Here is an 11554-nt window from a genome sequence, read left to right as displayed (position 1 = left end):
CCCTTCTCTCTCTCTAAAAATGAATAAATTTAAAAATAGTTAAAAAACAAAAAAGGAATCTGCTACTTAAAAAAATTCTACTTGTTCCCCATCCCAGTCCAACACTCTATCCACTGCGCCACCGCCTGGTCAAAAATCCTACTTGTTTAATTTACAAAGTCATTATCTTTTGCCAAGAAGATCAGTTTTTTAATCTTGAAGGGGTTTGTCCCAGCTTTGCCATTCTGTTAGTCGCAGGCAGCTTTTTGTTTTTGTTTTGTAAAAGGACCTTAGCGCTGAGTGGGGTCATTCATCATTTTGGACAGCAGGGGGCAGCCTTTCCTTACTTATTGAGACCTAAGTAACTGCAATCTCAGCGTCCCCCACTTGAGGGGGTGAGGAAAACGTGGATGGTGCTCAGGGCAACTGGAGGGAAAGCGGGGTTGCCTGCGTGCCTTTGCCAGGGTGCACGTTGACATGTTGTGGTAGGGGGCATACAAGTAACATATCGTCTATGCGTGGTGCTTGAAACCTTTCCAGCTTGTAAATACACTCACATTGACCTAACATTTGTCCTGATTTGCCGATGTAACTGAAACCTAGAGGCTGAATGGGTGGCCAGAGTGACACGTGATGCAGAAACAGAGCTGGAGCCAGCACCCAGGCCTGCTTTCTTAGGGCTCTGAGAGGTGCTGTTGCAACTGAGGCCACTGAAGGCCCTGCCCCTCAGGGAAGCCCCCACCTCCCGGAGCCAGGCCGCTGGGTCGCCCACCCAGGCCCTCCGCTGACACCCATGAGTCCCTGCGCAAGCTACCAAACCTCTTCTTGTGAGATGTAAATAAGATAAATAATGCATGTCATGACTTATCACGGTGCCTGATAGTAAAACATTAGTTCCCACTGTTTTCCCAGAGCCCGGTTCAGGGATCTCTCTGCCGCACTGGTCCCCACGCTTTAGTTTGCACCAGAACTTGGGAGACTTGTCAGAATGCAAGTCGCTCGGATCCCCATCCCAGACTTTCTGAATTAGTCGGTCTGCGGTGGAACCCAAGAATCTGCACTTCTGGATTCTCGGGTGATCCCGGCGCCGCTGGTCCAGGAAACGCACCTTGAGAGCCATGCTTCTGTCTTCAGTACCTCCCCCCGCCCCCGGTCATCCCTTCCTCATTCAGTCACTGGGGGTCTGTTACATTCCGGGCTTTGTTTAGTCACTGGATCGATCAGGCTGAGCAAGACAAGGTTCTTCCCCAGGAGCTCACTGCCAATGCCAAGGTAGGCACATCCATTTCCACTAAGCGGCATGAGCAGGACTGTAGCAGATGTCAGCGAGGAGTGAGGATGGGAAGGAGGGCTCCTGGCTCACTTGGGCCCAAGGGCCAGTGGCACCAGCGCAGGGGGAAGGGAAGAGAACGGGGAGCAGGAGGAGTCAGAAAAGACTTTTCTGGACAGGCTGAAGGGGCAGGTGGGGATGCTATCAAGCGAGATAGACAGTAGTGTCCAAAGCCGGAGGTCAGAGGTTTGGGGGCTTGTCGGAGGAACCACCGAGACTTCTGAGTGCTGGAGCATCGGGGGTGGGGTGGGGGAGCGAGGCTGGAAACAGAGGAAGGGCAGAGCAGGGAGAGCCCTACTTCTGCAGCATAAGGGGCTTGGGCTCTACTCTGGATGCTGTGGGAAGTCAGTTCAGGGATTGATCAGGAGTTGATGTAACTGACGTGCATGACCTCGCCGGATGCAGAGTTAGAAGGTGGACAGGTGACCAGACCCCCGGGAAGTGCAGTGAGGCCGGGAGTGGAACAGAGAGACATTGGAGAGCGGGGTTGGTGGGCCATCATCGCAGCCGGCGAGACCGTGAGGCGAGGTAGGGACAGCAGCAGCTTTGGGGTCAGGCAGATAAGGAATCCAGCCCCGGATCTACCACTTGCTGGATGAGGAAGGGGGGTCAGCAGTCCTCTGCTTTTTCGTCTATACCCCTGGAATAATAACCAGTCCAGAGGGGAGGGCGAACCAGCCAGGAAGAAGTCTACAGAGCTCTCTGTGTGGTGTACACAGGCTGATACTGTTAGGCGAGATGAACAAAAGGCTGATTTCTCTGGAGCTTGAAAAATGGACCCCCAGGGAGAGCTCTGGTTCATGATGAGCAGGTTGTCAAGAAATAGGGCCCTGCGGGGCTTTGGGCTGCCAGGAGGGGGCGTGAGCTGAGTGAGAGCACGTGACAAAGGGACTCGGAAGAGGCCTCGGAAGAGGCCGAGGTGACTGCACAGGTGCGTCCCCAGGTGTGCTCGCCCTGGGTACGAGGGAAAGGAGGCACAGGGTCCCGCACGCTGGGCCCCATGGGGGTGGGTTCTAGCCCTGCTCTCACGTGCAAGGTCACAGAACCTCCCACGCAGCCTTTCTGAGGTGTTTCCCTCTGGAAAACAGCCTCCCTCCGCCCCCTGCTTAGGATTTGTGGATTCCATCTCTGCACGTGCTGCTAAACCCGTCTTTTACGGAAGCACGGGTGAGGAGTGGGGCGCTCCGCTCAGGGCCCCATCTGACCTCAGGTGGGAGGGTGATTCCCAGAGCGGGGGGTGGGGCGGCGGCGGGAGCAGACAGGGACACAGAAATTTGGATCACTGTCACTTTATTAGCATAGTGATGGCAGAGGGACTGAGTGGGAGATTTAGCTGTTTTTAGCGATGGTCTCCTGAATCCAGTCCACAAAGTTGCAGACCCTGGTGTAGACGCCGGGCCTGCCCTTCTGGGCGCAGCCGTAGCCCCAGGAGACGATGCCCTGGAGCTCTCCGTTGCAGACCACGGGGCCACCAGAGTCACCCTGGGGAGAAAGAAAGCAGGACATGTTTTATGAAGAGGAAAACAAGGGGGCACAGCCCCAGGGCCTTGGGGGCTGGAATCCAGCCTCGTAGGTAGGCCTTGTGAATGGGCAGGGGGTCTCGGCATGCGGAGGGGCCGGTCACCTGGCAGGAATCCTTGCCGCCCTCGAGGAAGCCGGCGCAGACCATGTTTTCGGTAATCTGTCCGGGGTAGGAGTCTTCACACTGCTCCTGGGACAGCAGAGGGGCCTCCAGGCACTGCAGCAGCTCGGGGTAGTTGACTTTGAGGAGCAAGAAGAGAGAGAGGATAAAAGAAATGTGGGTCAGGCCAGGACGAGGACGGGAAGCCAGAGCTGAGCCCAGAGGGTAGTCCAAGAACGTAATCCCCAGCAAGAAACAAGAACGCATGTTGGTTCCCAGATGCCCATTGCCGAACTCCCCCCTGGAGGTGGTAATAGCAGGTGCTACGTTTGTCCTGTTCTGGGGTCAGCTCCCTGAGAGGCTGCGGCTCTCCGGTCCCCAGGGCAGAGCCCTGTGTGCAGTGGACACCTGACGCTGTTTGCAGACGGGAAGCAGAGGGGTCTGAGCACGGGGGGTGCTGGGGTCTGGGAAACGTTCACAAGCTGGAGGGTGAGGAGATGAGAACACCACTCACTGCCAGAGCTCAGGGTGTTGCCCCAGCCGGAGATGAGGCACTGGGTGCCGGCGGGCGCGCAGGCGGTGGGCAGGGAGATGGCAGACACCCGGGAGCTGATCAGGGCAGGTGAGGAGAGCTTGATCAGCATGATGTCGTTGTCCAGGTCCCAGCTGTTGTAGCGGGGGTGGCGGATGACCTTGGCAGAGTCGATGAACTGCTCATTGCCCTCCAGGACCTCGATGTTGTGCTCGCCCAGCCTCACCTGGATGCGGCTGTGGTGGGAGGGAAACACCTGAGGACCCTTCCTCTCCCCCGCCCTCTTCCCCAGGACCCCAAGCTCCCTGCGCACGTCGGGGCCAGGGCAATGTCACCGGGCCACAGAGGGGTGGTGGGCAGTCCGGGTGGGGCACCAAGACCCTTTCTGCTTTACAGGCTGTGGGGTGCGAGGGGGCTCCTCAACCTGCTTTTCCAGCTGCCTTACCCCACCCCCGCTCCGCGCCTCTAGTGCCTCGGGCACCAATGAGCTACTTGAAGTCCGCGGCATTCCTCACCCTCTGTAACTTTGCTAACATCGCGGTGACTTTTACTCCCTCCGTTCTGGTCTGGTCGGCACCCCCCGTTCTAGACGATCTAATTCAGGGGGTCTCAAAGTAGGGCCCCAGGACCTTGTTAGATGTACAGTCTCTGTTCCCACCCCAGCCCTGCTGCATCAGAACCTCTGGGGGTGGGACCCAGCCCCCCGGGGGCCAGCATGCCCTCGCGGAGACCGATGCTCACTCGGCTTTGAGAACCGTCAGTCTAGGCAGTGATGCTCAGCTCTGCTATGGAGTGGAGGGCCTTAAACCCTCACTGCTATTTAGACACTGCTTCCTGAAAATCCTGAATTAATTCTCTTGGGATAGGACCCAGGCGTCAGTGTTTGTTTTGTTTTGTTTTTAACATTTCTTAGGGGTTTTTAATATGCAGCCATCTGGCAAAAGTTACTTGTGTGAAGTCCTTGCCTGCTTCTTTGTTGGGCCATACACCCCAAATTGTCCCTTCTGGCTCTCATGACCATAGACAGCTCTCGCTGTTTTGTCTGTTTGGGTGTGAGAGCCTTCCTACGTGTGCACCCTGTCACTCTCACTGCTGGGCATCAGCCGTCCTGTCCTGTCGCTGACAACGTCTCCTCTCCGAGTTCCCGCCCATCTTCCCGGTTCCTCGCCCTCCCCTGGACTGTCCCGAGCTCCCTGAGAGGGCCTGGCACTTACGACTTGTAGCAGTGAGCCGCGGACACCACCCACTGGTCGTTGATGAGGGAGCCACCGCAGAAGTGGTAGCCGGCGTTCAGGGACACCTGGTAGGGGACGGAGTTCTCCTGGCAGGTGTAGCCCCCGACGATCTTGTCGTCGTCATCAGTGGGGAAAGCGACTGGAGGGGAGACAGGAGGGAGGAGCCGGCTCAGCAGGGTGTTGGGGGGGCGTCCCCGCGCCGGGGCTGGACGGCGCTCCTTAGGGTCCACTCGCAAGCACAGCGATGACGGGCAGCGAGGACACACTGCCACCCCGGTCAGTTCAGTGGATGTGGCTCTCCTGAATCTCTCTGTGTGCTTGGAGGGCCCCTTGCTACCCACCCCGCAGGCTGCTGGCCCAGACCTCTACTGGGGCCAGCTGGAGGACAAGGGCACTGAACGCCCTCCTGGTGCCCTCGCTGTCGTGTGGCTCGGGCTGTGGCTCCCTCGCCCACTGGACGCTCCTCTCCCTCATATTCACCACTCCTCTCCTCCCCACGGCCAGGTGAGCCCTCAAGTGGTCAGCCCAGCAAGGGAAACCGCCTGGCTCAGTAGCTCTGATGTGCCCTTTGCCCCCAGAGTCAAATCTGCACGCTGAGGCCAGGGAGAGCTGCCCCGGGCCCATTCGCTGGGACAAAGGTAGGCACTGTTACTGGCCAGCGGAAGAGTGATTCTCAACCTTGGTTGCACACCTCGGAATCTTAAGACCACCTGCAGAGCGTAAGAATTCAACACACAGGGCACAGCCCAGACCACAGAAGTCAGAATGTCGAGGGCTAGGGCCCCAGCAGGAGAGTTCCTGCGGCCTCCCTACGATCCAGCTCGGGGTTGTCAGAGCGGAGCCACAAGACCACTGGTATAGTTCTTGGACCACTTTCCCCTGGACTCCCTTTCTAGCCTCTCCAGAGAAAGGTCTGAGATGGATGATGAGGCTGGGAGTGGAGTCAGGCAGAAGGTGAGAGAGGCAAGGTTGAAAGAGAGCCCAGGGATGGGCCAGAGGGGTGCCAGACCGGGCACAGGGCACCCGAGCACAGGGCAGCAGGACAGCGGACCATGTCTCTCTGCCAGGAGACGGGGTGTGAGGGGCCTGACCCAGTCCCCGGAACTCACCAGCAGCGCCCACAAAGGCAAGGATCAGCAGAGGATTCATGGTGGCCGAAGTGAGGTTGGCTGGGCAGTGGCGAGCCTTTATACCCGCCGTGGTGCATGTGAGGGGTGGGCAGTGCATGTGAGGGGCGGGCGGTGCATGTGAGGGCGGGGGGCCACCACCCTCCCTGGACAAACACACCTGCAGCTTTCCCTTCCCAGGGTCTTACATCACCGCCTTTGCTATGTTTGGCCAGTCTGTGTGTCCGTGACCGACAGGTGATTAGAAAACTGACTTTTCGAGGGCAGAGAGGAAGAGCAGCTGACCCCTGGAAGTGTTCCAGGGTGGGGGGCATGGGGGACACCAAGACCCCACGTTTCACAGCTGGGCCTTCTCGAGCCGAGGAGGTGAGGGTTAGAAACAGAAGAGGAACCAGGGCCTTAGAAATTCTCTGACCTCGTGGAGAGTTCTTATTGTTCGAGCTTACTTTAAAAAGCACCTGTATTGGAGAGGGGGAGGGGTGGAGAAGTAGATGGGCGCTTCTCCTGTGTGCCCTGGCCGGGAATCGAACCCGGGACTTCTGCACGCCAGGCCGACGCTCTACCACTGAGCCAACCTCCCCTCCCGCAGCGAGGCTTCTTTGGAGCAAAGATGGCCCGGGCGCTGGGGATGGCTCCTTGGCCTCTGCCCCAGGCGCTAGAGTGGCTCTGATCGTGACAGAGCGAAGCCCCAGAGGGGCAGAGCATCGCCCCCTGGTGGGCGTGCCAGGTGGATCCTGGTCAGGCGTATGCGGGAGTCTGTCTGACTGTCTCTCCCCGTTTCCAGCTTCAGAAAAAAAAAAAAAAAAAAAAAAAAGAAAAAGCACCGGTATTGGTAACAAATGTGGCCACTCCGCATCCTGGAGTACCCCGAGAGGAAAGGAGTCTTCTCTAAGTCCCCGTCTGTGCGTGTGGAGACCCTCCCCTCAACTCTGAACCAGTGGGCAGGAAGGTCAAATCCAAGGTGTTGGGGAACCAGGATCGTATCGTGAAGAGGTGACAAAGAGGTAGAGGCAGGGCTCCTTGGGAGTCGAGGCTTTCTTTCTTTTTTTTTTTTTTGTATTTTTCTGAAGTTGGAAACGGGGAGGCAGTCAGACAGACTGCCACATGCGCCCAACCGGGATCCACCCGGCATGCCCACTAAGGGGCGATGCTCTGCCCATCTGGGGCTTTGCTCTGTTGCATCCAGAGCCATTCTAGCGCCTGAGGCAGAGGCCATGGAGCCATCCCCAGCGCCCAGGCCATCTTTACTCCAATGGAGCCTTGGCTGCGGGAGGGGAAGAGAGAGACAGAGAGGAAGGAGAGGGGGAGGTTTGGAGAAGCAGATGGGCGCTTCTCCTGTGTGCCCTGGCCAGGAATCAAACCCAGGACTCCTGCATGCCAGGCCGATGCTCTACCACTGAGCCAACCGGCCAGGGCCAGGAGTCTAGGCTTTCAGCGGGCTCTCCTGCCCAGTGAGGCTTGCGTACGGGGTTACTTGTAAGGCGTACAGAACAAGGGTTAACGGGTGTCTCCCCAATACTGTCCATGTTGGGGACAGAAGACCGATACCACATTCCTCCTCTCCCTCACCACTGGGACCTTGGTCTTTCTCATCACTCATGCTATGATGGGGTCTCTTTAAACAGACTCCTGGTTGCCATGGGAATCTGCACCAATGGTGATGAAAATTGCCTACCTGCTAAGAGCTGACAGTCTGAGCTAGAATTATGTGCTTCAAATCAGATACCAGAAAAGGTTTGAACAAACCATGGTTCATGCCGCAGGATTAGCAGTAGGTAGGAGGATTAGCACACGATAGAACCATCAAGTATTGGATGATCAATAACGAAGACGCAGAGTGTGTGTGTGTGGGGGGGGGAGGGCTTCGAAGTCTTCTATTTTAGACACAATGGGACTCTTGTGTTGAGCTCCATATCTAGTGACTAGTCCCCCAAATGATCTCAATTTGGGACCTGCTACAGCCACCAAGACACAGCACTGAAATTTATTGAGGCAGATCCTGGCCCACAGTGTAGAGATAGATCCTGTCTGTGTGTCCGTGTCTGTGTCTGTGTCTGTGTGGCGGCCAGGGGGAGGAGCCCCATGATGAAGGGACTTCTCAGCTCCTCTGAGCTCAGGGTTCATCAGGGGCAGGTGCAGGCAGAGCTCATTGAGTTCTCCCAAAGGTAGACATGGGCCCATGTCCCGGAGACGATGAACCCAGTGAGAAAGCCCAGGAGTCTGGGAGTGAGACAGAAAGTAGGCTGGAGGGAGGGAGTGAATTGGGGGAAATGGCAGTGTGGGACCCAAGGGCTTGAGGGGAACTCAAGGGTGTCTTTCTGTCTGGTGGCTGGCACAGCTTGTTCACACCAGGACACCCACTCACGGCTCAGAGCTCACCCCTCCTCGCCGCACACCCTCTAACCTCTCATGGGTGCATATCCTGCTGGGAACGCTGCTATATTTGTGCAGTGCCTGACAGTTTTTTAAGAGCTTTCAAACATGCCAGGCCGACTTTCATGAGCATTGAATTTCAAGTTTAACTTCTCACAAGTGTTTTCAGTGTGAGGTGCGCAGGACAAAATTATTTCCCTCGGCAGGAGATGAAGACAGAATCAGACGGGTTCTGTCTTGCCCAAGAATGCAGGTCTAAAAATGGCCTTGAGGCTGCAGGAAGGCACGGAAGTGAGGAGGGGGGGGGGCGTGGGCATTACGGCAGGTGGCCTTGAAGAGAAGGTTCATTCGGGATCAAGTCGGAGGACAGACCACATCCTGAGCCCTCCTGACGTGTGTCTCCCTGGCGGAGAGAGAAGGTGGGATTAACCTTGCATCTGGCACCTTCTCCCAGAGACTTACCTTGCCATGGCCTGGACCCCAGTAAGACACATCTAAGGCAGCGATGACACACCCTTCTGTGCTCACAGGTAGCTGACCCAGGTTAGGGAGCCTCAGTCATAGGGGCTTGTTTTGTAATGTCACCAAATATTTTGTCCTATTCTGTTGTTATGAGGTCTTCCTAGAAAGTCTTGCTTTGGAGGATAAAGAGAGACTCTAATTGTAGATACCAGCATCCCCTTAGCGGGAATGGGGAGGCAATCCTTGGTAGACTATAGGAAATTATTTTGAGAAAAGGGAGGGAAACTTGCATATTTTGTATATTTTTTATGCTTCTGTGGAGAAGTGAATGGGGAAGTAGATTGGGGCTCTTTGTATAATGATTGATTGGTTTCTTTACCATAATGGTCTAGCGGTTCACATTTCAGTCGCTCTTTGTCCCACGCCTGCACCTACCAGCGCTGCTTAAGTGACTCCCAGGTCTGTTGGAGAACACGCAGCAGAAAGCCAGGAGGGCTGCCCCTGTGGGCTGATGTGACTGCAGAAGCCATGACTTCTTCCATGATTCTCTGAGTTTAATGAATGGCACATGTACTTAATTTTCTAAATCATACTAGATCCAGATTGAGCCCAGAAGTCCAATTTGGTGATAAGCCAACTGGGCTCCCACCACTCATTTGGCTTAAAAAAAAAAAATTCTACAGTGTTTTGTGCCTTTGGAAGGCAGCCAACTGGCCCCTCCACTTTCTACAGGGCAGCCTGTGCAAAGCCCTCCCCAAGTTCAACAGTGAGTGCACAGTCCACGGAAGCACAAACCAGCACAGTTCCGATTGGAGGGCCACCCACAGCAGGGCCACTGCGTTGGGGCAGGTTCTGGGCTTGTGTATCTAGAACTCGTAACATCTGTTCCCGTTCCCAGCCACGGGGGAGGCAGCCGAGGGCCGGGCACGTGTTGTTGGAACACCTTTCTATCCAAATATAAAGGTTGAAGCATCTGTTCCTTCCCTGTTAGAACAATTTAGTTCATTTCCTTGTGGGCTGACATTGTCCAAATTCCAATGCTTTTCTAGAGTTTTTCTCCAAAGAAGTCCATACTGCTTGACCAGTTTTCCTCCATTGCTGAATCATATTTCCCTACTCAGTGTATTAGTTTGCTAAGGTGGCCATAATATAATACCACAAACTGGGTATCTTAAGCAACAGAAATCTGTTTTCCCACAGTGCTGGGAGCTAGAAGTCCAAGGTCAGGGTGTCGGCCGGGTTGGTTTCCCCTGACGCCTCGCTCCTTGGCTTACAGATGGCCAACTTCTCCCTGTGTCCTCACATAGCCTTTACCTCTGTGGGCACAACCCTGGTGTCACTCTGTGTATGATTTCATCTCTTCAGATAGGGGCTTAATATCCTTAAAGAAATAAAGTAATTTCAAAATCCATATAGAGCAAGCAAGATGCTTTCAAAATCAAACACTCCTATTGGTAAGAGACCCAAAGAGATTTCCAGGAAATGAAAATTAATCTCCTTTAAATTAAAAAGTCAATAGAAAGGTTAAATAGCTTAGGGTCTGGACAATAGAGTGAGAGAAAGTTGAACACAAAATGGGTCTATACCTCAGGCCTTCTCTCCTTCTAGAAAATGGACAAGCACATTTATAAACTGAAGGTCCAGCCTCTCAGAAGATTACCTTTCACCACTAATAGGCCCATGTTTTTCCCATGAAGCCTAGGGTGTGGATTGGAGGGCTGGATGGCAGGGATAAATAAAACTGGACACCATGAGACTGATACTTGCTCTTGAAATTAAACTGTCCTTTCTTCCAGCTATGCTTGAGTCTGCTCGTGATTATATATTTTCCACTAATCACAGAAAACTCACTGCTTGTCCAACTTGCCAAAGTTGCAAATCAGATAACACCCAGTTCTGAGCACCATGAAGAGGCATTCAGTCAAGCGCCAGGAGCAACTTCTCAAACGGAAGGGTTGTAGGCAGGTAGAAGAGAGTGTGGCTTATAGCAAGCTCTTTGCATTTGCCTTGGGAGCCTCCTTATGGGAAATGCTGGGACCAAGATGAGGGTCCGTGGGCTCTTTTCCACGTAGTGGGCTCCTTTTTGCTGAGATGCACAAATGTACATAGGAGTCAGTGTAGCTCAGCCCTGAGTTTGATCCCTTCCCCCTGGCACTGGCCCATTTTGTGTAGAGAGGATGTGGCTGTGTGGATACCCTGCTGGCACAGAGGTACACAGATGTCTGGTTGGTGCTGGCAGACCCCAGGGTCAGGAAGAAGCCCTCCTTCTTCTCCCTGGAGACACTGTAGCCATCCGGGAAGTCTCCTTTCTGATGATCGTCAACCCCATATGAGTAATGGAGCAGCTGCAGGCCCAGACCTAGGTCTTGTCGGTACCAGTACATTCTGCTCTGGTCCATATCCTGTAAACATTCTATCTAGCTTTTCTCTCCCCTTCTTTTGGTGAGGTATCTTGGAGTCTGTGTTACATCTGCATCTACGAGGCCTGTGGAGGAAGATAAAAGAGGTGAGAGAGCAGGTTTCCAAGAAGCCCGATGAGGGGTCACCTTATATTCAGGGTCTAGAAGTAATAAGACAGGGGTTTGTCACCTAGTCCCCGGACTCACCCACTCCCAGGAAACAAAGGGCCACACCACAGAGGAGCCTGAGTCCCATGGCAGGTTGCAGACAGGAAAGGGTCTCCCAGACCTGGGCTGCAGGCTGATTGTCTGTGATGTCATTGTCCTTGCCCACACTCATGGTCCCTCAGCAACCCTCCAGATTCTAGAAAGCCACCCCCTTTCCTCATGGGAGTGTCAGTGTGTGTGTGTGTGTGTGTGTGTGTGTGTGTGTGTGTTTGTAGAAAGCAGGTAACACAGCAGGCCTGTGACAGCTCTCTCAAAAGGACCCTTGGCT

At 54.6% G+C, this 11554-nt stretch overlaps 1 protein-coding gene across 1 annotated transcript; it reads right to left on the bottom strand.

The window, feature by feature from the left end:
- Positions 1–2582: 2582 nt before the first annotated feature.
- On the bottom strand, positions 2583–5912 carry PRSS2 (serine protease 2). The gene is made up of 5 exons (XM_066362914.1): positions 5807–5912; positions 4677–4836; positions 3445–3698; positions 2934–3070; positions 2583–2791 (listed from the first exon to the last, which is right to left on the bottom strand). Exons 1-5 carry the CDS (start codon positions 5844–5846, stop codon positions 2639–2641), a joined length of 744 nt encoding a protein of 247 aa, XP_066219011.1. The 5' UTR covers positions 5847–5912; the 3' UTR covers positions 2583–2638.
- Positions 5913–11554: the final 5642 nt, after the last annotated feature.

Source organism: Saccopteryx leptura, chromosome 2 (genome assembly GCF_036850995.1).
Source record: "Saccopteryx leptura isolate mSacLep1 chromosome 2, mSacLep1_pri_phased_curated, whole genome shotgun sequence".
NCBI classification, from domain to species: Eukaryota; Metazoa; Chordata; class Mammalia; order Chiroptera; family Emballonuridae; genus Saccopteryx; species Saccopteryx leptura.
Note: the sequence above shows the minus strand (reverse complement) of the source record. Positions and strands in the feature narration are given on the sequence as shown.